This window comes from Chionomys nivalis, chromosome 9, assembly GCF_950005125.1.
Source record: "Chionomys nivalis chromosome 9, mChiNiv1.1, whole genome shotgun sequence".
Lineage (NCBI taxonomy): Eukaryota > Metazoa > Chordata > Mammalia > Rodentia > Cricetidae > Chionomys > Chionomys nivalis.
The window spans coordinates 20,987,749-21,014,425 of record NC_080094.1 but is presented as its reverse complement, the minus strand read 5'-3'; the positions used below and the strand labels follow the sequence as shown (position 1 = coordinate 21,014,425).

General features: G+C 51.8%; 3 protein-coding genes across 6 annotated transcripts in view; 1 reads left to right on the top strand and 2 right to left on the bottom strand.

Annotated features, from left to right (window-relative positions):
• Window positions 1-1,846, bottom strand: part of Soga1 (suppressor of glucose, autophagy associated 1) — a 62,702-nt gene extending 60,856 nt beyond the window's left edge. For both annotated transcript variants that reach the window (XM_057780138.1, XM_057780139.1), the window contains exon 1: window positions 827-1,846. In XM_057780138.1, coding sequence (XP_057636121.1) covers window positions 827-1,507 — 681 coding nt within the window. In that variant the 5' untranslated portion in view covers window positions 1,508-1,846. The remainder of the gene's footprint in view (window positions 1-826) is intronic.
• A 6,798-nt stretch (window positions 1,847-8,644) lies between these two features.
• Tldc2 (TBC/LysM-associated domain containing 2) lies at window positions 8,645-17,844 on the top strand. 2 transcript variants are annotated; one of them, XM_057781867.1, is made up of 6 exons: window positions 8,645-8,677; window positions 9,802-9,966; window positions 10,439-10,591; window positions 12,902-12,997; window positions 16,581-16,654; window positions 17,709-17,844. In XM_057781867.1, exons 1-6 carry the CDS (start codon window positions 8,645-8,647, stop codon window positions 17,842-17,844), a joined length of 657 nt encoding a protein of 218 aa, XP_057637850.1. The 2 variants fall into 2 exon arrangements, with proteins under 2 accessions (XP_057637850.1, XP_057637851.1); XM_057781868.1 differs by lacking the exon at window positions 12,902-12,997.
• A 300-nt stretch (window positions 17,845-18,144) lies between these two features.
• Samhd1 (SAM and HD domain containing deoxynucleoside triphosphate triphosphohydrolase 1) overlaps window positions 18,145-26,677 on the bottom strand; it is a 41,325-nt gene continuing 32,792 nt past the window's right edge. The window contains exons 14-16 of one of the 2 annotated variants that reach the window (XM_057781441.1): window positions 25,286-25,390; window positions 23,455-23,592; window positions 18,145-20,864 (exon numbers count right to left, since the gene is read on the bottom strand). In XM_057781441.1, coding sequence (XP_057637424.1) covers window positions 20,760-20,864; window positions 23,455-23,592; window positions 25,286-25,390 — 348 coding nt within the window. In that variant the 3' untranslated portion in view covers window positions 18,145-20,759. Of the gene's footprint in view, window positions 20,865-22,257; window positions 23,190-23,454; window positions 23,593-25,285; window positions 25,391-26,677 lie in introns of those variants that run through there. The other variant, XM_057781440.1, reaches the window with a different exon arrangement.

The window sequence follows — 26,677 nt, the reverse complement described above, 5'->3', positions numbered from 1 at the left end:
CAGGACTATCCCCATGGCTGCCACCGTGTCACAGAACAGGCAGCCAGAGCATGGGCTGTACCTCGGTGCCCAGGCACAGCCGGTTGTTCCGCCCCCCCCTCCCCCGCAGCTCTCTAGTCCCAAAGGGAATACCCCTATCCACGAGGGCAGCTTCCCTCCTCACACAGGGAACACGGGCCACGACTGCCCAAGTCTCTCTCAGAAGGGACAGAAGACAATATCCTGGGATTGAGGAAGTGGCCTCTGAACCAGTTCTCCCACGACATCATCCTCTCAGGCTGTGGGACCGTTAGACTGGGCGGAAGTGGACTCCAGCCAAGGGGATGTTCCCAGATGTCATGCTTTCAAACCGGTCCCGCCCCAAAAGGACAGGCCTGCCGGGGAAGCCCTGGGTAAAAGACTTAGGATGGTATTCTGGCTCTCCTTGCCAGAGGATAGCCACGGTTTCCTTGGCAGCCAGACACACTAATGTTGGCCACAGAAAGGAGAGCCTGCTGATCTGGGGCGGGATCCCAGACTAAAGCAGAGGTCAGCAGAGACTGACTAACCCCTGCCCCCCAACACACTTACCGAGCATCCTCCACAGCAGTTTTACCGGGGTAAGGGGAGGGAGGGTGCACATCGGGGCTCTTTAGTCGGTGTCTTATTCAAGATACCCCTCAGGAGAAGAGAAGCAAAAGGAGGTGGGGCACTCTCTCCCAGCTTATTCAGTATTAAAGAGGCCAGGCTGTGGCCTCAGGGCCTCAGGCCCTGGGGCGCTTGAGCCAGGATGCTAAGGTCCTCCTCCCCCAAACCCTTCGACTCCCCTTTCCCACTAGGTCCCCACCTTGAGATAGTCGTTCTCGGAGCGCAGCTCTTCCAGCTCCCGCACCAAGCCGCCGGGCCCGCAGTCCAACATCTCCTCGGTGAGGTCGGAGAAGGCAAGCGAGGCGCTGAGTGGCAGGCGACTGCTGCCCACCGACGATGCGGCCACCGACGGCTCATCCGGGGAGGTGGGCGGCCGCGGAGGCTGCTGCCCCGACGGCGCGGGCTGGGGTGGCTGCCCGGTGCGGGTCCCCGCCGGGCCACCCGCCGCAGACTCGGCGTCGCTGCTCAGCGCCAGCTCCAGGCCCAGCAGGCGCGCCTCCTCCGACGCGCAGTCCGACACCTCGGAGCTGCTGTCGGTGAGGCTGGGGGGCGGCGGCGGCGGGCGCGGCCCGGTACCCGGACGAGGGCGGCCCTTAGCGCGGACCCCCGTGCGCACCCCGGCCACCCGCGGCCCCGCGCCCCGGGCTCCGGGCGTCACCGCGCGCCCCTTCTTGTCCGGCCTCGCCGAGGACGCGGCGCCACAGGCTGCAGCGGCGCCCGGGCCTGTGCCACGGCGGCCCTTGGCCAGAGACCAGCCGGCCACGTCCTTGGGCCGGGCTGGCGACGGCGCGCGGTGGCTCTTCTTCCTTTCCGTGGGGGGCGCGGGTGCAGGCGGGGGGCAGTTGCCCCGCGCCGATGACTCTCCCGCTGGCGCCTCCATCGCGGCCTCTCCGGCTCTCAGCGAGCAGCGCGCATGGCCCGGGAGCGGCCGGTCTGGGGGTCCCTGCGGCGGGTCCCGGACGCGTTCCCGCTGCTCAGGCCGCGACTGCGCTCCGGCCTCCTGCGTCCGGGGACTGCGTTCGGGCCCTGGCCCGCGCCGCGCGGCCTCTCCGCTACTCGGTGCTCGCAGCGCGCGGCCCGATCTCCTCCAGGCACCGCGACTCCGGCTCCGGCTCCGCCCGGTGCCCGCCCCCTCCGCCTCGCCGCGCCCTCGGAGCGAGCCCGGACCCCGGCTGCCGCCTGGTCGGCGATCGCCGCCTCGGACTCCCAGTCCGGCTGAGGCCAGGGCCCCGGCTCCGCCCGGCGCGGCCCGCCCCCCACGCAGCCCCGCCAGTTCCCCGCCCCGCCGCCTCGGCTCGGGGGCGCGCGGCTCGGCGAACAAAAGGCGGACGCGGCGGGAGCAGCGGGGAGGGACGCGGGCGGGGAGCGCGGGAGGAATCCGCGAGGCAACAGCGACCCCCTCGAGGGTCAGGCAGGCCCGGGCAGCCGCGGCCTCGGCTCGCCCGGGCAGCTCCTGGCCACTGGCCGCTCCCCTGCGAGCTGGGGGATCGCACTCGGCCGTGGATCCTGAGAGTCTGGCGTCGCCGTGGGGGCCTCGTGGACGGCAGGAAAGGATATTTCCCGGCAGAGGCCCCGCGGACCTCAAAGGGCCGGAGCCAGCAGCATCCATGCACACCCAGCACCGCGCCGCGCGCCCCTTGCGGGTGCTGAGCCTGCGCGAACTCCGCCCCCTTTAGCTGGGCATGACAAACGACCCCATCCTATAGAACGGTAAACTGAAGCATGACCAAGCACGCGGTCGGCTCTTGGTCAGCGGAGGAAGGAATCAGGGTGGATGGAGCCCGAACCCCATGTCTCCAGAGTGTACTGGACTCCTCCTGCCTCTGCTGCCTGACCGCTGTCATAGTGACCCCGCGTGCATACTGAACTCGTACCCTGACCGACTGCGATCCCAAGCAGAGTCCTGCCTCCCGCACCCCAGTTTCAATGTCTTTGCGATGATGAAGCTTCAATCTGTGCCTTAAGGATGCCAGACCATTGAATGTTTGGGAGATGGAGGCAGGTTCTGGGCCGAATGGAGGCTGGCGTGGCCTGAAGACTGTGCCCCTAGTCCTGGTGGGCGTGGTTTCTTTCCTAACCGTGTTTTGTTTTGTTTTTTTTCTTAACCAAGTAGCTAACTTTTCAGGGTTCCTTATACTTTCTTCACCTCTGCCTTTCCCTACAGCCCTCACCATGTAGGAACTTCTCTCTGGTCGCATTTTCCGGGCGGGGGGGAAGCACCTGGATATACACATTCCAATTGCTCTTTTATTATTATTATTAATGTGTGTGTCACACATGCGTGCACATGTGCAGGTGCACACATGCCACAGTGCACATGTGAAGGTCGGAGGACACCTTTCAGGCAGGACTTGATGCTCTCCATCCAACCAATTGATCTTCTCACCAGTGACACCGACACTTCCAGCAGCCACAGGGTCTGCTTCCTGCCCTTCAGTCTGGGTAGAAGACCTCTGTGACACGGCCTCTCTCTCACACTCGTGTGCTCTCTCTCTCTATTGCTCTTGCTCTTCATTCATCCTTGGTATCCAAGCGACATGTGGAGAGGAAGTTTAGGTCTCGTGAGGTGGCCACGTGAAGGCGGCCAACAACTCCAGCCCTAGTCCCCACTGGCCAGCCGACCTGAGAGGTGACAGATGCTCCAGAGGCAGCCTACACCCAGTGAGGGGTGGAGCAGAACTGCAAAACAAAGCACCCGCGTGCAGTCAGGGGCATATAGCGTGGCAATGGCCTGGCTCAGGTCGTTTGACCACAGGCTGTCCTATTCCAACACCCTCTACGAACTGGTCGTCTGAAGCACCCAGTGGGTGCTGTAAAAAATGCTGATCAAGGAAGAAGCATTCAATGATAGCTTTACTGTCAGGTCGTTAGAAACAAAGGGGACAATGACCTCAGAGCTCTCCCATTCAAGCTGCTAAATTGACCAAGAGGGTGGAAAAAATGGAAGCCAACTCCTGGAAGGCTTCCAAGAGGAGGTGTCCCTTTCTAACTAAAGTGAAGGTTGTTTTCATCCTACAAATCATGAAAGAAATAAGCCACTGGTTAGGGGATGAGAGGGAAACCCCCCTGAACAGGGTTATCTGGGAACCCTCTCTGAGGAGGTGGCCTGTATGCCGAGTTAGTCAAAGGGCCTGGGAAGAGAATCTGGGGCAGACTGAAGAACAAGGGCAAAGTCTCTGGAGGAGGAGAAAGTGTGACAGATGCTGGGGAGGGTTGGTTAGTATGGCTGGAGCCCCCTGGGAGATAAGGAAGGAAAAGACAGAGTGGAAAGCAGGAAGCAGGCAGACATAGGCAGGGGATTATCACTGATGCAGAGACAAACACTGGAAACTTGCAAGCAGGAAGTCACACCATCTAGTTCCATCCGGAAGTAGATCCCTTCGCTGACAAGTCCAGATGCTGGCTCTGAGAGCTAAGGGAGCTCGGATGCATCTAGAAGCCATGGAGAAAGGATCGTTCTGTTTGAAGAACCAGTCACTCTTGGCTGGAAGAGAGGACTCAGAAGTGATGTCAAGTTCTTTCCCCATCACCTGCTCTAGAGAACAAATGACAGCACCATTTGCTTTAGCAGGAAGGACAGGCTGGGAGTTGTCAAAGGGCAAGAGAGACTCAGTTCATAGGACATGGTGGGTTTGAAGCATCTGTGGAGATATCCAAATAGAGACCCAGAAAAGCAGTGGCACAGGCATGCGAGGCCATGCCAGCAACAAGATCTGGAGTAGCCAAGAAAATATTCACCCTGGAGAGCTGGAGATATTGCTCAGTTGGTGGCATGTTCGTTTAGCATGCACAGGGCTTCCATCTCCAGCGTCACATAAAACCAGCCGTGGTGGTCCATGCCTCTGTAATCCCAGAACTCAGAAGGTGGAGGCAAGAGGACCAGAGTTTCAACGTCATCATAGGCTACATAGTGTGTCTGAGGCCAAACTGGGCTACAATGAGACCCTGTCTCAATAAAAGAAAAGATTCACTTTAAAACTGGAGAAAGTTACTCAGGGACAGGGTCTGGGGAGAGGAGAGCTGGTCCAGAACCAGAAAGTTAAGCATTTCTGGCTCAAGAAAACAGTCAAAAGAAGAGAAAGTGGTCCCTGCCAAAGCCAAGGAGTCGGGCAGGTTGAGAGGAGGCGGCTGGGGCCTCACAGTGTAGAGGTGTGGGGACAGAGCCACAGGACATGACAGAGTGAGGAGAGGTAGAGTGTAGGGGAAGTGGCATGCTCAGAGGAGACCAAGGGATCAGCAAGGAAGAGGAAGCAGAGTCAGGAGAGTAGAGGGAGCCAGCTTGGCTTCGGAAGGGCAGGGCACACCCTCCACTAACCCTTAGGAAGGCAGAGGAAAATGGGCCAACCAGCAGAAGACATCAGCTGGGGGACGGGGTTGAGGAGGATGAAATCTGGATGCAAAAATGACCTCAGAAACTGGACACTGACTTCCCAGTGTGCCTGCGGGAGTGGTCACACTGGCTCCACACCCAGCTGGGGGTCAGAGAATAGCCGGGTGGCCTGGCGAACACAAGTGTGTTCTCTTGGTCCTCTCTCTCTCTCCTCCCCCTCTTTCTCTTATGTTGCTAAACTCATACTGAATTTTAGATTCTGCTCTTATCAGAGTAGAGAAAACATTCCCTCACATTCTGAAACCCTTGGCAAGCCTGTTTTCACAACTGAAAATAATCCCCAAGAGAGGGTTCTCCACGCCCATTCACCTTTCCTCTCTACTGTACACTTAAACTCTTCCTGGAGGTGCTAAACGCATACGATTCCCATATTTAGGAGGTGAAGGCAGGTGGACCAAGAGTTCGAGGCAGGGGCTGGAGAGATGGCTCACGCTTGTTGCTCGTGACTCAGGTTCAGTTTCCTGTACACACTTGGTGACTCACAGCTATCTGTAACTCTAGGCCCAAGGGATCCGATACCCACTTCTGACCTCCTGGGCATCAGGCACAAATACGGTGAAGGTACAGACAAGCAGGCAAACACTCATACCTATGCAATAAAATGAATGCCCCCCCCCCATACACACAAAATCTCAAGGCATTACAGTGAATGCTAGGTCGGCCTTGGCTACGGAGCAAAATCCTCTCTTGAAAAAGCCAAGACTGGGGACATAGATCAATTATAGGATGCTTGCCCGGCATGCTAAGGCCCTGGGTTCAATTTTCTGCACAAGACAAAACAAAAGTCATTCCTGAGGGTGAAGGTTGTGTTCTGAAAGGAGCTGAGCAAGGTCTGGTGGAGGAGAAAGGTGAAGGGGCTGCAAGGGATCTGATGATGTCATCTCTTAAGGGGCTGTGACCCGGCAAGGGACAGTCCTGTTCAATGACACACTGAATCTTCCAGACATGAGGATGGGGCAGCCAGGCAAACACATTGGTCAGTCATAGAGCTTGGTGCTCAGGTGTTAAATGTGGGAGGTAAAGGGGACTACAAAAGACAATGGGGGAGGCAGAAGCAGGAGATCTCTGTGAGTTCGAGGCCAGCCTGGTCTACAGAGTGAGTTCCAGGACAGCCAGGGCTACATAGCGAGACCCTGTCTCAAAAAAACAAAAATGAAAAAGAGAAAGAAACAGAGTGAAGGGAGGAGGAAGCGCCAGGCCTGTGACCATGCGCTGTTTACAGCTCAAACACCCATTGCAACAGCCATGTTTGAGGTGACAACAGGGCCCTTCACTTTCCTGTTTTCCCTATAATACAGGTCCTTAGCACATCACACTTCCTGGAGGGAATGAGGCCCAAGTCACCTGATGGCCAACAGGACAGTCTTCTAGCAGTGTGCCCACTGTGTGCCAGACACTGTGTGGGCTTCCTGTGAGACACCTTACCAAATGTCCCCAGGTCAAATGTACCCCAGGCCAAAGAGGAAAGTCCTTATCCTGCCTGGGAAGGAATCACCTACAGCTTGGGGTGATTCGTGGGGAACCCTCAGTATAGCCCTTTCTTGTGTCAATTGCATGTCACAGATTCTAACCTCAATTTAGAGGACTAACCTCTATAGCGGGCATCAGGCAACCAGTGGTATTTAGGAGCCAGTGAGAAGTAGGCTGGAGACACAAAATCTGGTATCCCCCTCTTTCAGCTGATGGCAATGGAGCTTGGGATCCACGGGGTCGACAAGGTCTTGTTAGTATGTTTGTGGGATTTGAGTTTCTGATGTAGGGTAATCATTGGCACCTTCTCAGTTGGAACTGGCCTGGCGTGGGGCCAGGGCCTGCTGCCTCGGGGCAGGTATAAGAAGCAGGGAGAAGGGCTGGAGCCAGGGCCAGGCAGAGACACCAGTCACACAGAGAGGACAGGAGTTGGGACCAGAGTCACTGTGTCCAGACAGCGAGGTAGATAGGCCATTTTGAGTGTGACCTTCTCTTTGAGGGATCGGGGAGACCATCGGAGGGTCATCAGGGATTGTTGGGGTGAGTACCTTCAGCCACTGTCTTCCCCAGCTCCCGGATTCCCCTTCCCCCACTGCACCTCACCTTATTTGATTGAGGATCCCAAGTGGAGGCCAAGTGGCCTCTTGCCAGGGAGTGGACACTGGATTTCTCCGAGAGGCAGGGTTATAAATACCGGTATTTATCCAGATGCATGGAGCATCAGGTGCTATGGGTTCCCACACAGAACTCAGCACAGAAGAGGGAGGATGGAGGCTCGGCATCCTGATCCTCGGGCATTATCTTCATTCTCACGAGATAGATGCTTGTGCTTACAGATGAGGAGCGTGTGGGAAAACCTGCCCAAGGTTGCTTAACTGAATAAGGGGTAAATCTCTCTCTTCCTCTCCCTCCCTCCCTCTTCCTCTCCCTTGCCCCCTCCAATCGCTTCTCTTCCTCTCCCCGTTTTCCCAGGTCCTTATGCACACTGGGAGTAAGCTACCCTGGAGGAGAGGGACCTGTGTTGGGTTGAGAGTAGAGGTATGTGGGGGGTTGTGATTCACCACTACCCCTGAGCTATATCTGTGATCTTTTTCTCCCCCTCCCTTCCATTCCTTTCCCTTCCTTCATTTCCTTTTCTCCTCCCTCTCCTTCCTTCCTTCCTCCCTCCCTTTCCGTTTCTTTCTCTTTATCCTAGAACTTGGATTCAGGGCCTCGTGCAGGCTAGACAGCCCCTACTGCTGAGCCACACCCTTGGGAAAACCGTGTCCTTCAAAGGCTGGCTCTTTTGTCCCGGCATGCCCCTTCAGGCTTTTGCTACACACACAGCAGCACCTTGGCTTTGAGAGGACATGAATTGCTGGCTGTCGGTCCTGGAAAGCCTTCTGAGGTTTCTGGTCCAGCGAGTTAAATGTTATATAGCGGGGCAGTGAGGAGGCTCGGTGGGTGAGCATGCTTACCATGCAAGCCTGATGGCCCGAGTTCAATTCTTTAACCCACGTAAAGGTGGAAAGTGGGAGAGACTTCCGGTAGTTTCCCTCTGGCCTCCAGACATGTGCCTTGGTTGGTTCAGGCCCATAGACACATTTTTTTTTCAAGACAGGGTCTCATTGTGTAGCCCTGGCTGACCTGAAACTCTGTACGAAGACCATGCTGGCCTTGAAATCACAGAGCTCTATCTGCTTCTGCCTCCCAAGTGCTGACATTAAATGTGTGCACCACTGCTCCTCACTTAATAATTTTTAAATATTACGTACTGGGAAATTGAGGCTTGGGGTGCAAATGATTTTATTTTCAGCTGCTCATGGAATTGGGGTCCTGGATCCCTAGTCTGGGCCATAGGTATTCAAGGAAAAAAATCAGTGTGTCTAGGCTAGACCGTTAGAGAAGAAACTGAAGTGGCCAGAATTCACAAGTGGAATTTACTGTGTACGACTCCCATGTGGTTGATGCTCATGAGACCTTGAATGTCGAGTGGCTCACAGACCCACCCAGGGGCCATTTGGTCTGGGGCTCACAGGTGAGCGGGAGCAAAGGGCAGCTGAGTAGGCATGGAGCCAGCGGGGAGTGCCCAGGCACCTATTCATCCCTGGCTTTGCCTTGCAGCATTTCCTCCCTCAGGGCCAAGGACCGGCCCCTGTCCTGGGCCGTGACAGGAGAATGAAAAGCCGAAGATGGCGGTACACTCAGCTGGTAAGGGCTCAGCTCGGGCTGGGGGTTCACTTGGGAAGGGGGTGGAATCTCCAAGCAGGGAGGGGCACGGGCTAGGGTGAAGGGGTGTGTGTGTGTGTGTGTGTGTTTACTTCTCTCAAGTTCTTTCCAGCTGGCTGGGGCTTTAAAACAAGGGCTGATTTAGGACCTGGAGTAACCCTAAGGTCCTGATACACCCCCCGCAAAGGGGACAGACCACTGTTGTTGTCCCTTTGGGGAGACTATTCCACAGTGAGGATCTCTGCAGGTGTGAACCTGAGTAATGGAGGGGGTAAGGAGGGGGCGTACTGGGTATTCCCTCCCAGATGGGTGTCTCCTCTTACGATGACTATTATGTTATTGTGTACAGGCCTGCTCACATGTGTGAGCACACACACTCAGACACGCCATGGTAAAGTCTGGAAGGAGAACAACAGCACTAGCGTCCGTGCCCACTGATACCCACACGTGTGTGTAACCCCAGCTCACTCAAAGCGCACTGACAGTCAGCACGCCAAGCTGCCCACACACGTACCTCTATTTCAAGCAACATACAACTCCTGTGGGCGAGCACACACTCTGCGGGGAGCCAAGAGACTGCACACATCTCTTCACTGACTGAAAGTGAGCCCCAGAGCTTCCCCGTATGATATAGAAGTCAGTGGTACCTTCTCAGAGTACAGGGAGAATTCAGAGACACCTCACAGCAGGCTCATCACACAGGCCTGGGCACAGAGTTCTGGACTTTGGTGCCAGCGTCTGCCCTTCTTGTGATCGATTGTTTCAGCCACTACTTCACATCCAAACACACACAGCTGCAGCAGACCAGACTCCTATCTGCCCTTCTGCCCTCTTCCAGGCTTAGTTTGGTGCAAGAGCAAACTGGCAACAGATGGTGGTGCCCATCTGAGTGGCACTGTGAGGGCCTTTGCCCACCCCCTTCCTTCATTAGCAGTAGCCAGTCAGGAGGAAGCAGGGACAGAGTCTTGCTTGTGGTGGGTGCTTCCCCACTCTGCTGGGCTGGGCTGGCAGGGGTCTGGGCAGGTGCCAAGGCAGCCCTGGCTTTTGAGCCCAGGATCTGGTGACAGCTGGTACCCCTGTGTCCTTCAATCTTTATATCTTTACAGCCCACCCAGGTGGAGGACACCCTGTCTGGGGAGGAGGGCGAGGAGGAGGAAGAGGAGGAAGAAAAGAAAGAGGAGGAGGCAGTCCCAGCCCCGGCTCCTCAGGACCCTGTGGAGCCTCAGCTGACAGAAGCCAGCCGGGTCCTGGGCGCCTCAGAGATTAGGCAGGTTCGGGCACGTTCTATGTAGTAGGACTTCAGCCCTATCCTAGCCACACCCAGGGGCGATAGAATCACAACTACAATGTCCCCAGCTCCGGGTCAGCCTGAATCAATCATGCTTTCTCCCTGGACTTCCTGTCCTCTCTAGTCACTACCAGTGCCACCCTTCTCCCTGGGCAGAGGTGGGGAACGTAGCAGGGGTGACATGGGTCCCAGGGACTAAAGCCAGACTGGGGTGGAGCAGACACATGGCGGAGTACCAGTGACCAAGGCAAGTTCCCCAAGATCTGCCCTGGGTTGGAATCCTGGCTCTGCCATCTACTCTCCATCTTTCTGAACCTCAGTTTTCTCATCTATGAAATGGGAACAAAGGCTAGCTAATGGCTACGGGGCCTCTGGACAGAGTAAAAGGCTGCGAGGTGGGAGGAGGGAGGGAAGATGGAGGCAGACCCTTCACTCAGTTCCAGCTCTGCCTCCAGCTCGGTCTCCACTTACCCCCAAGAGTCGCTGGCCGCCCTTGGAGTCTGGTCTTCTGCACATCAAAGGACGGCTTCAGTCTGCGGAGGCTGTACCGCCAGATGGAGGGTCACAGTGGACCAGTCCTGCTGGTGTTGAGAGACCAGGATGGGCAGGTGAGCTGGGTCAGGGCACGGGGGCTCCCAAGCAGACCAGTGGGTAGTGCCCAGGGCAGAGTGACAGACTCTATCACCGGTCAGGAACACTGATGGTGGCACAGACCTGATCCACTTCAGGCTCTCATTTCCTCATTCGTGTATCTGAAGCCACTTCTGTGTGCCAGGTTAGGTGATGTGGAAGAGTGAGATCAAGTCAGAAATGATGCAGAAGGCTTAGAGTTAATGGTCTAATTTCCTGTGTGGGGGTGGGGTGGGGAGGGTGTGAGGTGAGGGGGAGCTAGTGGGGGGCATTGAACAGCCAACCACTGAGGCCATGCAAAACTGCATCCTTATGTTTGCAAGCACAAGACCATGGCTCGGCTGCTTTGATTTATTCTGTCTCACTAAAACACAAACTGGCTCAGAGCCCTATGTGTAGCCTAGGCTGACCTTGAACTCCAGATCCTTCTGCCTCAGTCTCTTCAGTGCTGAGTACAGGCAGATGTCACCACCTCTGGATCTTGCAAAGGTCAAGCAGACGATCTACATCTAAATGATGGACACATATTTCGAAAATATCCCCAGCTGATGGGGAAGAACGGATTGGAGGAAGCCAGAGGGGACGGCCAAGGCTTCACGCCAAAAGAGGAACTTTGATAGCTCTGCCCGGTTCACGTGGCCACTCCAACAATAGAATTTCTGGCAGGTTCTCCATGCAGAAAGTGGGAGGGACTGAGAGCTGGTTACAAATGCTCCTCTACAGAAGGAACATACCAGAGTTGGAAGAGGTCTCAAGGGTCCCCACCTAGACAGGAGTCTCTGGGAAGACTTTGTGCTCGAGAGCCAAGAAACTTACTCTGTTCCAACAGAGCCTCTCCCGTGGCAGAGCACTATGTATTATAAGAGGTTCCTCCCAGCACTAGGCCTAAAGCCGCACCCACCGCCCCATGTAACACTGTGATGGTCCACACCCCAACCCCAGGAGCTGTCCCATGGATGTCAACCAGACACATAGCAGGCAGGCGAGAAGCAAGATGCAAAACTACAGCTATAAAACACGTGGTTTTCTCTTTAAAGCCAGAAGTGAGGCACATTCTTGAGATCGGGGACAAATAAAGATACAACGACACAAATAGATAATACTGGGATTATAGTTCATTCTCTTGGGTGTGATAATGGCACTGGGGTTATACGAGAGTCAGCCCCTTTCTTGGGAGCTGGTGCATTAGGATCGAAGGGTCATGGTATCACAGTCAAGTGGGTCTAAGAAACTAAAGCCAGTATGTGAACTAGAGAAAATTCCCTGTTTGCTCAAAGTCGGAAGGAATCTGTACTTGTTTTGAACTTTAAAAGGTGGTTTTTTTGGTGGTACAGGGTTTCCCCCTTGTACCTTGCACAGGCCAGGCAGACGCTCTACCAACAGAGCCCAGCCCCAGCCCCGCACTCTTCTGTACATTTGAAGCTGGTGCAGAAAGTGAGAGGGAACAGTTTGTGTGTGGGGTGTTGGGGTATAGGAAAGCCTGTGCACCGGCACTGGGAAAGTATTTGCCATGCAAGCGTGAGGACCTGAGTTCAATTCCCAGCCGTCATGTAGAAAGCCGGGTGTGGCAGGATATGTTTGTAGCCCCAGCACTAGGGGACAGACGCAGAGGAGCCTGGCGCTTGCCAGACTGCCAGTCTCAATGGTCAGTTCCAGAAGTGGTGAAAGTCTGTGGAAGGCAGCAGAGGAGGAGAGTCCTTATTGGCCATTGGCTTCCATATGCATGGGAACGTGTCTGTGTGTGTGTGTACACCTATGCACACACATGAACATAGTCACATTCATACAACATGGACATACTTTTTTTTGTTTTGTTTTTTTTTTTTTTTGTTTGTTTTTCAAGACAGGGTTTCTCTGTAGCTACGGAGCCTGTCCTGGAACTAGCTCTGTAGACCAGGCTGGCCTCGAACTCACAGAGATCCGCCTGCCTCTGCCATGGACATACTTTTTTAAAGGGTAAACTGGACATGGCACATGGCTGTGAAGGCTCTCATGGGGTTAAGTTCTAGGTCAGACTTGGTTACACAGCAGGACCCTGAAAGACAGACAGACAGACAGACATGGGAGGGGGTAACAAAGAGTCAGGACAACTCAGGGGAGGCCACCAGCAAGGATTCTTCCTGTGGAGTGTGGGAAAGAGGGCAGGCTGGTGGCCTTGGAGATGCCCTATCCCCAGTTTTCCACTCAGCTCCCCCTGGAGTCCTGGAGACTGGGGGTGCAGTTCCAAGCCCCATGACGGTGGCTGGTGGACACCCAGTTCCTTTCTTGTGCTTTTCTCTGCTTTTCAGGTGTTTGGTGCCTTCTCCTCCTCAGCTATCCGACTCAGCAAAGGCTTCTACGGTACTGGCGAGACATTTCTCTTCTCCTTCGCCCCACAGCTAAAGGTGAGGTTCCCACCTTCTGTCACGGAGGAAGGCTACAACAGGTCACAGCTCTGGGGATCCCAGTGGCCCACAGGGGTTGCCTCCTGTCCACTCTTCCACAGGGCAACGGCGGGCATGGAAGTGTCCTCAGCTGCCCATCAAGATCTCCAGGAATCATGAGCTGAGCGAGGGAGGCTAGAAAGGACAAGATGGGTTTGAGTGCAGGTAGGACCTGAGGTGTGGGAGGAGGAGGATGCTTCCAGAGGCTTCTTGTGAGGTCTGCACACGAAGGCTGGAGGAGAGAGGAGTCACACAGTCCCTGTGTGTGGGGAGGGGAGCCCCAGAGAGCATGCCAGTCTGGTAGTGGCAGGAAAAGGCCATCTCTGCCTGTCCTTTTCTCAGAAGGGTAAGGCTCTCCCTTGGCCAGGCTTGTACCAGAGCAGCCAGTGTTCTCAGACCCAGCTCTTGGCAGGCCCCATTCACAGGAAACAATGAGAAAGGGGTATGACGGAGTGAAAATACCAAATGGACCACAGAGTCTAGAGTGGGCCGGAGGCCAGCGAAGCCAGAGGGAATGAAGGGTGAGCAAAGGCGGAGTCATGGAGGAGGGGTCTCCATGAGGTCAAACTCTTGGAGCAGTGACAGCAGCTGAACAATATGTAGGACGACAACAGGAAGGAGCGGGGAGAGGGAGAGGGCCATTTGAGATGAACTGGAGGGGCTCCTTGCACTCCTTGCTAGGGACAAGTGCCAGATGTGACCATGAAGACGGAAGCTGGAGACTGCAACTGAGGAGGGGCAGGGCGGAGGAGACAGATGGATGGACGGACGGACCATGAAGTTCACTAGGGAACTGGGAAAGAATGGGGGGAGTGATTCAGTGCTCGGGTCCCATAGGATCAGTGACAGGCACAGGTGTCTGGAACCTCAGAGGGCACAAGCCACAGGAGAGCTGGGGCTTTTGGAGGTGGGAGACAGTGTCCTAAGCTTCTTCCATATAAACCTTTTCTGTCATTGGGTTGCGGACCGACTGAAGCTGCCGAGTGTTGTGCGACAGGCAGAGCACACAGCCTTTACCGTAAGTAGACATGAGAGTAACTCACGGGTCTGCATTTACCACCTCACAAAATGGCACATTCAGTCATAGAAAAAAAAAATCCATAGCTGACTGGGTGGTGGTGCACACCTTTATCCCAGAACTCAGGAAGCAGAGGCAGATGGATCTCCGTGAGTTCAAGGCTAGCGTGGTCTACAGAGTGAGTTCCAGGACAGTCAGGGTTACATGGAGAAACACTGTCAGGGGAAGAAATCCCACATGGGTCCACCGTTATCACTGTCCCATCTTACAGACGAGGGAGCCGAGGCACAGAGAGGTCGAGTAACCCGTCTAACTCAGTCTGTGTGTGGACCCCAGACCCAGCGTGTGAACTGCAGCAGGACACTCTGGAGACAGAGGATGTGGGTGCACATGTAGGAACCACAGAGGTGGACAGGGTCGGAGCGTTCGTTCACACTTTGTTTGGCGGATGGAGAACTAGTTTTGGATGTTTTTGTTTGCTATCAGAGGTCTCCCCTCCAGTGCACAGACACCTGCAAACACACTCTGCCACAGTCTCACACCAAGATGGTCACAGGGGTGTGGATGGCCTTGCTAGTGACAAAAAGCACTTGCCCTCTTGCTCAGCCTCCATCAACTGTAGCCACCTCCCCTTCCTGGGAGAGAAGCAAAGGGGTCAGCGATGCCGGGTCACCAAGACTGCAGGCTGATCCTCACTACCTTCCTGTGGCACGTACTAGGACCCCAAAGCTCTAGATTCTTCTTGTGCCAACAGCTCCTGTTGGAACCTCCTGCTGGTTCCTGTCATCAGAGCCGGGGATTCGGGTGTCTTTGATGACTACCCTTGTTTCCTCTGTGGCTCTTCTCAGGCCATCCACGTACTGCTGGCTCGTCCCCGACATCTTTCTAATATTGGTTATTTATTTTTCCTACCACTTTCCCCAGAAGCGCTGGCCTAAGCTGGAAGGCAAACATACAGGCCCACCCTGTCTCGGGGCCTCTGCATGTGCTATTCTACTCAGCACAGCCTCCCACCGAATCATCAGGACCGCCCGACTGTGGCCATCACAGGGACTGACGACTTTAAATGACCATTCCCCGAAAACTTCTTCGTCCCTCTTTCACGGTGCTTCTCTCGCTAGTGTTTCTAACACACCACTTCTCTTATCTGTCTGTCTCCTCCTGAAATGTCGTATGAGGCAGATGTTTTGTTCATTATGTCCGCTGTTCTACCCAATGCCTAACTGTGCCTGCTGTGTAAGTGCTGACATCCATTATTTTCAAGGCATCACCATCACCCCAGCCTGTAAGAACCCCATACATTGAAAAACTTAATCCTTGTCTGTGCCTGGCCTGATGCCCTTCACAAATTCCCAGTGCTTTGCTGTCCAAGCAACACAACCAACTTTGTCTTAGTTCCTTCTGTAGCAATGCTTATCTTGCTCTTTTAAATTAGGACGCGTCCTTGGAGAGCGCAGAGAAAGTTTTGGGAGCCTGTCTTCTCTGGTCACTTGTTCACTTGTTTCCTTCCCAGCTTGGTCCTTTATCTTTCTATTCCTCGGGGGCTTTAGGGTTGCTCCTAGCCTTTGAGGCTTCTAATTACAGAAAGCAATATACTATACTTTTGGGGCCCTTTAGAAGCCTTTTTATTGCCTAATTTGGCTCTTGACTATTCACTCGTTTATTTCAGGAGTTTAGCAGGGCAACTGGGCAGTTCTCCGGGAGTTTACATTGTAGAGGGGTGGATAGGGGTAAGTCTCCTACAGGAATGGAGCTGTCTCAGAGGGGGTAGATGCCAAGGAAAATCAAACAGGAGCTCTTTGTGATGACATTCAGACTGCAGAGCAAGAATTGACCCTTGAGGACGGGGTTGTGGGGAGCTGTGGCAGAGGGGTCTGAGAGTAGGAAGGCCATAAGGCAGGAGCACCTTCACACTCTGGTGAACAGAAAGGTCAGTGTGGTTCAGGTGTGGTCCGTACGAGAAGAGGGTATGGAGAAAAGAAAAGGGGTGGGGGCGGGTGCACACTCTGGCTGGAGAACTGGTTCTGTTTCCTTCACAGTGGAGAGCATCAGAAAGCTTTAGGTAGAAGACTCACAGTGTGATTTAGGTTTGGGATGGGCCATTCAGGTCACTATGGAGAGGACTGGGGGTAGTATATGGTGTGAGACAAGACCAACAGGAGGCTGCGACCCAGAGGGTTGGACAGAGAAGTGAGTCTTACTGACCGGCAGGTTATGAGATAGGTTGGCTGGGAGGCAGTTCCACCCCAACTCCAGGCCTGGCCTTTCCTTTTCTCTTTCCATCTTTAAAAGCAGGAAGCCTCAAAGGTTTTTTTTTTCCCCTAGCATGATGGAGCTGCTAGGATGTAGAAGATTCAAGACAGAGGGCAGAAGGAAACTAAACTCTTAAGGCCGGGAGCCCAGTCCTTCCTGGTAATCACTGGGCCCAGAAGCTCCCGGTTCCTGCACAACACTGCCACCACGTGGCTTGGAGTCAGACTGCAAAGACAGCACTCAAAAGTGACCCAGCCTTTCTTTCTCACCCAGGTCTTTAAGTGGACAGGAAGTAACTCTTTCTTCGTGAAGGGAGACCTGGACTCACTGATGATGGGCAGTGGAAGGTGTGTGTCTCTGTCACTCTACGTCTTGGGGTGGCCTGTTTTCCTCTCCTTAGGGTGCTGCGGGTAGAGCAAGCAGGCTGAGTCTTTCAGGCCGACTTCAGTGCCCTATAGCATCAGGCCCTAGGCCCATCCCCAGTGGCCCACATGCAACTAACCCTCCTCTAAGTCAAGTGAGGAGCGTGGACCAACTGGTTAGTGCCATCTTAGCCTGAACCGACTCTGGGAATGTCAACATGGATGAAGTTATAGTCATGAGACGGGAAAGCCCCAGATTTCTGAGTCCCACGGGACATGGCTTGTTAGAAGACGTGCATCTAGCTAAGAATACAGCCTGTATGTCTGTGGACGTGAGCGGGAGCGAGTTAGGAACAGAAACAGAGGGTAGCTTCATCTTGCTGTGACCTTCACACTGAAGCACACTAAGGTGCACCTGGATTAAAGCATCCCTCAGTTCGCACAGCTCCATGGAGAGGCAGCAGGGCACACCAGCCATTGTTGATTCCTAATCTACTTCCTGCTTCCAGCCTAGGTTTTCTATCAAACTTGAGGATTAGAATGCTCCAAAACAGGGTTGAGGTGATGACTGTACCACATCTATAGTTATTAAATCAATGGATTGTTTAAAAAATGCTCTGGATGCAAGAGCACAACAGGAGGCGACCCAACCCTGGATAAACTTGTATAGGGATGAGAACAGCTCGGATGGGCACACACTGGTAATGCGGCTAAGGCTGACGATGGCAGTCATAGGCTACACCTGTGCCCAGAGTTCCTTTTCTGGTGTGTGTGTGTGTGTGTGTGTGCATAGGACTGAAGACATCAGGCGTGTTTATGGTCCACCTCCACCATATCTTCGGAGATCTCTCACTGACCGGCTAGACTGGCTGGCCAGCACCTCTGGGGTCCATCTGCTTTTGTTCTCCCTGTACTGAGGCTGCAGATGGAGTGTGACCTGCCTAGCCTTTTATGGTAGTGCTGGAGGCAGCTTCATGCTTATGTAGCAGACAATATACCAACTGAGCCATCTCTACGGCCCATTTCCTCTTCTCTTTAGTGGCCAGTTTGGGCTGTGGCTGGATGGAGACTTGTACCGTGGGGGAAGTTACCCCTGTGCCACCTTCAACAATGAAGTGCTGGCCCGGCAGGAGCAATTCTGCATCGAGGAGCTGGAGGCCTGGGTTCTGAGCTGACACCTCCCCAGATCAGAGATGCTCAGGCCACTTTTGGATGCTGCCCAGGTCTTCCTACACAGGGCAGCCATTCTGCCTGACTCAGGATGGCGAAGAACCCTCATGTGGACTGTGGCTCTCAGCCAGCCTCCTTATGGCCTGAAAACCCAGGGCAGGAACAGAAGCAGCCACTGTTCTCCATCAGAGCTGATGTGAAGGTGTGAAAGACACTCTTGCTGAAGACGCACGACATCTGTCTTTATAGGATTTGACAATTCTTAGAGAACTCAGAAGACCAAAAAACAAACAAAAAACCCTTACAAAACAACAACAAAACCCTACACCATCACATTTCTATATCCTTCCAAACAAGTCAGGTGTGTACACACACGCACGTACACAAATTTCTATTTTGTATGTTTTAGAGATTACTTTTACTTGAAGAATGCTCTCAAGCCTCAGAAACCTGGGCTCAGCTACTGGAAACTAATAAAGCATAGAAGCATTCATCATTTTACTCCTTGCCTTGCTGTCTCTTCTAGAAGCCAATGGGTGGGGTTGGATGCCACCAATGGGTCAGGTGCCCACACATCTGTTACTTGATTTCATGGGAGAGAGATAAAAGCTACAAATGAACAATATGTCTATCTGGGAAAAGAAGCTGAACCTTTGCAGACCCCAGGGGCCCGAGGGAGGATAGAGGTCATTTTCAGGCACAAGAGCCTTGTGAACTATGGTCCCATTCAGGAAACCTCCTGCTGGAAGGGAGCAAACTATATCTTGCTCTTATTTTGTGAGGAAAACCAATTACTTGGGCCCTTGTCAATACCACCGTGTGCAGACCCAACACAGTGGTATGATACCATGAAGTGTCTTTGCGCAGGACGCCAGATTGGGCACACGGGTATAAGGAGATGGCAGTTAAGGAGCATGCCTCCAGTTTCAAGATAGAAACACACTCACGACAGCTTCACCGCAGCGGTTTCCCTCACCCAGCTGAAGTCACCATCACTCAACCTGTGGTCCTATTTACAGCAAGCGGACAGTTCAGTAACTTAGAGGCCAAGCCGTTAAAAATCTCTATTTTTATGCAGTCTTGAAAACAGGTACTCAACAATGAAAACAGCTTCAAAGGCATAAAATATAGTTGTCTTGTGCATAAAAGGGGCACGTTGTTTCCCAGATATCACAGTACAAAATTAGGTACAAAATGCCAGAATAAACCACAAGGATTTAAAAATAAGACTGGCAAACATAAAGCAACAGTAGCAGAAAAATATACCATTCTTGACATCGAGTCTGGGCACACGGAGGCAGAACCTCCGTCCATCTCCCTGAATGTCAGAGAGGCATGTGGCTAGCGGGGGCGAGCTAGCACCTCCCTTGTGCGTTTATGAGCTCAGAGGCAGACACACCAAATACTCTTTCATCTATGAGTGAACAAAATAGAACCCGGCTACCCAGAGGGGAGAGGTGGCACAGCAACCTGTCGGTGTATTCAAGTTGCCCACTGCCAGGGCTGCCTCCTCACTTAGGGGAGTATCATGACTCAGATGTCATCTGCAGCTCCTGCCTCGGTCCCTACTGCCCACATCTCCAGCACTTCTGGTTACCACCCCCTTCCGTTCAAACTAGACTTGGTTCTTGGTGAAGCTGTGCACAGCACAGGTGAGGGGAGCAGCATGGGTGTCTGCGCGACCTCGATGGCTCTGCACTGCTAGGAACAGCTAGCTACATGGGGGAACCCGAGCCATCCAGACCACTAGGCTCACAAACACAGTCCGGAATATTCTGAAACCCGTAAACACAATGAAGCAGTGGTGGTGAAATTCCAAGTGAGAGCAGTCAGGACGGTGTCTGTGGTGTTCTCTGAACAGCTGAGCAGTCCAACTCAGAAGAGGTGGAAGAAGGTTTGTCCCCGGCAGGCTGTGGTGAGTTCTTTGGGGCTGGAGTGGTTTCAAGTACAAAGGAGTTGATCTTGTCTAGAGCCACATCAGACTCAGGGATCAATCTGGTGTGAGGTACCCTCCAACCCTAGTACCTCCTATAGCAGGCAAGGGGTTAGATTAGGAGATGGGGCGGAGCGGTGGGTCAGTGGTAGAGGACTTGCCTGGCATGCCTCAGCTCCTCTCAACAAAGAGCTGTCCGATGCTCCCCCAGCCTAGCACTTAGCAGGGATGGAAGGGGACGGTGGCTTTCTCTCCTGGGAGGAGCAGGGTTAGGGGCGCCTCTCAGGGGGTCTAAGATTTTGTTTATTTCAACTTTGAATTCCAATTTGTACCCTTGTCTCAATTTATAAATTAAAAACAAAAGGCAATCATTTGTCCTAAGAGTTCAGAATAGATGGAAGAGTTATCCTGAGAAAACAGGTAGCTAAAGGAGAAAGGCTTCAATAATGCTAAAAACACACAAGCTAATGCTTTTCATAGTAGATGCCTTAGTCACTGTTCTATTGCTGTCAATAGACGCCATGACCAAGGCGACTCTTATAAAAGAAGCAGCTAGTGGGGGCTTGCTTACAGTTTTAGACACTTAGTCCACTATCATCATGGTGGGGAGCATGGCAGCAGCTGAGAGCTACATCCTGACCCACAGGCAGAGATTGGACCTCAAAGGCCACCCCCAGTGACACACCTCCTCCCACAAGGCCACCCCTCTTGATCCTTCTAATCCTTTCAAACTGTTCTACTCCCTGGTGACTAAGCACTCAATTATATGAAACTGTGGAGGCCGTTCTCATTCAAACCTCCACAGTAAGCACAGCAAACTCATGCTAATATTACCAGTTTTCGTTTTGAATAAAATGACTTACCCTTCAGCATGTGCGTACACTCAAAACACTAAATTAAAATCACTAGTAGATTCTGATTATATTTCCTAACTTAATTGTGGAGAGAGGAAGAGGCTTGCGTAAAGAACTGATTGCAGGCATTCACTTAAAATTTTAGTTGTGTTTTGGCTTTGGATGCTTCTCGGTGGCAACCTGGATCATCATTCTGCCATTTCAGAGGGGTTATAAGTGGGGCCATGATGTCACCATCCTATTAAAGAGAGAGGGGAAATCAGGGCACAGAGAAAAGCCAGTTCCCATCACTGTATTTTGGGGTGCACCTCAGGCACACATAACCTTGCCCTGCACATAGATTGCTAGAGAAATCCAAAGTTGTATGTACTCTGTGAGAACACCACAGCCCTAAGCAAATAAAGGTCTTCATGGGAGAACGGCTGAGACGCGGCACACTGCTGCCCAGAATTGGCAGTTTGTACACCTTCATGGGACTCTTGGAGACACAGAAGCTACACTGGATTCTTGCTTCTCTTTTCCCCACTCTCCAATAAAACAAATGACCCAGGTCTGCAAACAGGGGAGAACAAACAGGAGACAGGGAGGATGGGGACAAATGACACTGGAACCATGACGACTTGCTGAACTTGAATCTTTCTCTTTAAATAAACCTCTTAACTTTGGCCCTATCAACATAGGCTCCAGTCAAATGCACCACCCTTCCACCAAGGGGGAGGCTGCCTCAGATTAACACAATGACCCAACAGGAGGTCACTAGGCTCTAACTCTCCTGCCTCCTGGAACACGGCTCTTTGCCCGTTTACTCTCAGGTACTTATCACCTCTTCGTGCTCCACTCAGATGTGGCAGCTACTCTTCTCAGAGGCCTTGGCTAACCCTTGTGCCCAGTGGTTTCTCAGGTGACAGACTGAGATGAGGAGGGCAGAGAAGCCTGGGTATTACCTCTGGCGTGGTTTTCGGGGGCCGTGATCATTCTATGGTTCCAGCTCCTGGAAGGGGCCACGGCTCCTGACCTCTCCGAGAAGGCAGTGACATCATCTGGGCATTGTCTCGCTGTCTGTCATTTGTTCACTTAGCTCTACCAAACCTTTGGAAATCTCCCAATGCTAAATGTCTTCCGCTGAACATACTGGATCTGGCTAGACAGAGCTTTTGTGAGCGCTACAGCTCATCTCAAAAGCAGCAGTATTTGTAAAATCCCTATTTCCATCACACTTCCTTCTGCTTCCAACTCTAGCAAATATTAAAAATGCACATTTAAAAGATTTCACTTGCTGGAAGGTGGTGACACACACCTTTAATCCCAGCACTCAGGAGGCAGGTAGATCTCTGTGAGTTCGAGGCCAGCCTGGTCTACAAGAGCTAGTTTCAGGACAGGCACCAAAGCTACAGAGAAACCCTGTCTTGAAAAACAAAAAAACAAAAATTTTTTTTTTTTTTTTTTTAAAACACTCTCAGGTTTATTTATTTTGGTTTTTCGAGACAGGGTTTCTTTGCGGTTTTGGAGCCTGTCCTGGAACTAGCTCTTGTAGACCAGGCTGGTCTCGAACTCACAGAGATCCGCCTGCCTCTGCCTCCGGAGTGCTGGGATTAAAGGTGTGCGCCACCACCGCCCGGCCAAAAAAAAAATTCATTCAATGGCTCCAGGCTGCCCCTTGCACACGGGATGGCAGAAAATACCTCACGCTCAACAATGCTCCTGAAAGACCTCGCGTTCTCTGTGACCTTTCAGCTATCCCCACGTTGCTTCTGTTTCAATGCCTCCCTAATACCAGCCTCTGCTGCCAGCACTGAATGAGCCGCTGAGTTTTCTCCTCCTCTGGGGCTGGCCTGCAAGCTTTCCTGAGGCAGGCTTTTCTCATCTAACCAGACACTAATATGCTACACAACTGCTGTTTACTTTTGTGTTTGTGGTCCACACCTAGAGACCCAGAGTACTAAGGAACTATGTCTGTCTTAAGGGCTGCTTCATCCTGGAACTGAACACAGGGCCTGACAAGAAACAAACCAAGCCAACTCATCTGGCAAGTTAATATACCTAGGTTTAAGGTACTTAACACACACACTGGTGTTTTTATTTCCCGTTTCCTTAAAAAAAAAAAAGTGTGTGTGTGGTATGCGTATATGTGTGTGGTACATGTGTATGTGTGTTATCTGTAATATGTGTGTATCGTGTATATGTATCACGTATCCACATGCATGGTGTGTGTATGTGTGTGTACTGTATAGGTCTGTGTATGCATGTGTATTGTGTTTTCAGGTGATCTTGACTATGAGGCACACGTGGAAGCCAGAGGGTAACACTGGTCATTGGTGCCTTCTTCAATCACTTCTCCACCCTTTTTCCCCCCCACATTTTTTATTTTATGTGTATGCATGCATATCTATGCACCACTTGCATATCTGGTACCCATGGAGACCAGAAGAGGGCATCAGATCTTCTGGAACTGGAGTTATAGCTGGTTGTCAGCCGCCGTGTGCGTGCTGGGAATTGAGCCCAGGTCTTCTGGAAGAGTAGCCAGTGCTCTTAACTGCTGAGCCATCTCTCCAGCCCCATATTGCTACAATTTAAATGAGAACCTCTCAGTGATTAAAAGGATCACTTTTGGATTTTCCTTAAAAATCAAAAAATATGCCAGGTCCCTATGCAGCTGTATATCTGTACTTCCCAAGCTTGGGAGGTGAAGGAGGGGGACCAGGAATTCAAGGTCATTCTCAGCCATAGAGCAAATCTGAGACCAACCTGAACTACATAGGACCTGTCTCACCCCAGCTCCTAGATTCCTTTCTTTTTTAATGTTCAAGGGCATGAATAGAGTCACTCACCTGCGGTTTGGTGAAGTCTTTGTCTGCACACCACTGAATGAAATGCTGCCGAGCAGCATATAGGCTCTTTCTGTCTTTCTTCTTACAGTACACTCGGATGAGCTGCTCTGCGAATTTCTGTGGCAGAAGCTGCGACACCTTTTTTACAAAAAAAAAAAAAAAAAAATCTTGCTTGAGTTCACACTTCCAAAACCTGCTACCTCCCAGGGTCTAGGGTACCATTTTTAATGTTGAGTTAAAGCACTGCATTGATTTTCTATTTTATCCCAATTATCATCCAGAAGGGAAATGACTATTTACTGCAAAGTGCCTCAGAATTTTACGCTAATTACTAAAAGACTGACAGGACATAAGTGTGCAGAGAGCACAGACTCCCATCTAAGATGTGCAGACAGGCACAGTGGGCTTGTATCACCTCAGCCGCCTGGCTTCAAACCAAACACTGCACAGAGCTCCAGCTCTAGCTGTCTCTACCCCGCCTTCTCATTAGGTTGCCTGGGGCCATCTCTGAACTCACTTCCTAGTACTGGCAGGTCTTGAGCCTGTGATCCTGTAGTTTCAGGCTTTGGGGACTAAAGGCCTGTACCACTACATCCAGATATCCATGTATCTATTTATATCTATTTCCTTACTTTCTTTTTTTGAGAAAGGATCTCACTATAGTTACCCTGGGTGGCCTGGAACTCACTCACTATACCTCAGACTCATAAAGGTTCACCTGATTCTGCCTCTGCCTCTGGAGTGCTGGGATTAAAGGTGTATGCCTCTGTGCCCAGTGAGATATATTTTAAATTGTTATTTTGCTTTATTTTGAGACAGTCTCATGTACCCCAGGCTGGCCTTTAACTCCTGATCCGTCTGCATCTCCTATGCTTCCCAAATGTGGGACTCCAAGTGTGCACCAGCACACCTGGCTTATGCTTTACTTTAAAAACATTAGATTTATTAACTTCATTCCGTATGTGTGTATGTTTTATCTGTTTGTATGCACACACACTATGTACATGCTAGGAATCACACTGGTGTCTTTTGCAAAAGCTACAGTGCTCTTAATCACTGAACCATCTCTCTAGCCCCGCCTTCTCTCTCTCTCTTTTTTTTTTTTTTGAACTGGAAATAGATTTTTCTCTTATACAATACATCCTGACCAGTTTCCCCTCCCTCCAGTCTTCCGAGTTCCCCCAACCTCCCCTTTCTCTTGGATCCACATCCCCTCCATCTCCCACCAGAAAAGAGCAGGCCTCAAAGAGACAACAGCTAAACAGGACAAAATAAAACACAATAAAAAAGGCAAAGCCCTCACACCAGAGCTGGACAAGGCCACCCAACAGGAGGAAGAGGGTCCCAAGAGCAAGTGAGTCAGAGAGGCACTCACTCCTCCAGTGAGGAGCCCCCTGAGAGTCAGAGGCACACCCACTCCTCCAGTGAGGAGCCCCCTGAGAGTCAGAGGCACACCCACTCCTCCAGTGAGGAGCCCCCTGAGAGTCAGAGGCACACCCACTCCTCCAGTGAGGAGCCCTCTGAGAGTCAGAGGCACACCCACTCCTCCAGTGAGGAGCCCTCTGAGAGTCAGAGGCACACCCACTCAAGCTAACAGCCATGATAGGCATGCAGAGGACCTCCTGCACACCCCTTCAGGCCCCATGGCTGCTGCTTCAGTCTCTGTGAGTTCATATGCTTCCTGCTTAGTTGATGCAGTGGGCTGTGCCTTCTTTTATTTCTTTAATAGCAGACACTGACTTTACAACCTGACTGGCAAGTAAAATATAAATTGGCTTTAATACTTGCCAAATATACACCTTAGAGTAGAATTCTCTACTTAGCCAGTTACCTGCTCTTTAGAGATCTTGACTGCTTGCCTTGTGTTATTTTTACTATAGAAGAGAACATGGTCAATTGGATTCTTGTCTTCCATCCCATAATCCATGTTGAGAACCTTAATTAAAACAATAGATAAATAAGCAATCACATAACAACCACAAGAACTGAACTCAAGATTATAAGGACAACACAAGAAATGAACGGAGCCCTCCAGGTGTTCAGAAGTAGGAATATTAGGAAGTTGTAACATCTGGAATAAAAATAACTCTGGTACATGACCACCTTTGGGGATTTGGGTTTAGAAACTTGGGTGGAGGGGAAAGTATCTACGAGTATTTAAGTATAGGGTATAAAGGCAATATCTATTATGCAACAGACAGTGGCAGACAGTAGATAATCAACTTTTGTCTATGTATGGGCATGTACAAGAGGTCAGAGGTCAACGTTGGCTGTCATTCCTCAGGTGTCATGCACTTCCCTCCCCACCCCCTACTCCGAGACAGGGTCTCACAGGCTTGGAGCTCACCAAGGCACTTAGGATGCAGGCCAATGGGCCCTAGGGATCCAGTTGTCTTTGCCTCCCTAGCTCTGGCCTGACAAGTGTGTATCACCGTGTCTGTGTGTGTGTGTGTGTCTTAAAAAGTGAGTTCGGCAGCTTAAACTCAGGTCCTCACGCCAGCATGGCTAGTGGAAGTATGTGGCACACTTACTGGGAACAGCAACTTTCTAAGAGAATAGGAATTTAGCAGGGAAGAAAGAAAAGATTCCCAGGCAATAAAAACTGCTCTGACACTGCCTGATGCTTTAGCCACACTGGAATCCCTGACAATCTTGGTGAGAATTTTGCTTTCAGGCTGTGTGCACGTGTACATGTGCTGGAGATTGAACTCAGGGCCTAGAGAATGACAGGCAAGTGCTCTACCACTAAGCCAAATTCCCGGCTCTAGATGGTGTAACATTTTATTTTTCTCTTTTTTTTTTTAAGATTTTTATTTATTATGTATATAGGTTTCTTCCTTCATGTATCCTGCAGTACAGAAGAGGACACCAGATCTTATTACAGATGGTTGTGAGCCACCATGTGGTTGCTGGGAATTGAACTCAGGACCTCTGGAAGAGCAGCCAGTGCTCTATTCCTCTGAGCCATCTCTCCAGTCACCTAAATGGTGTAACATTTTAAAGTTCAGGTTTCAGATTTTGGATAAGGGAGAATTTAACCTTTAACCTATACCTGGAGAGAAACGTAAGAACTCAGAAGGTCTTTCTAGGAGTTTGCCCCTGAAGGAGAGGAAAGGGAGCAAGATGAGTATAGTGTGGTGACTTCCTTCATAGGGAGACTATCTAACTGCTGCTAGCGGGCAAGTCTGTGGGCGGAAGGACAGATCTACAGAAGAGAGGAATA

Bases quoted from the DNA above. Each gene is read 5' to 3' on its own strand.
- Tldc2 (XM_057781867.1), top strand. From the start codon at position 8,645: ATGAAAAGCCGAAGATGGCGGTACACTCAGCTG. The intron at 8,678-9,801 runs GTAAGGGCTCAG...ATATCTTTACAG, and splicing joins GATGGCGGTACACTCAGCTG to CCCACCCAGGTGGAGGACAC. The intron at 9,967-10,438 runs GTTCGGGCACGT...CTCTGCCTCCAG, and splicing joins GCGCCTCAGAGATTAGGCAG to CTCGGTCTCCACTTACCCCC.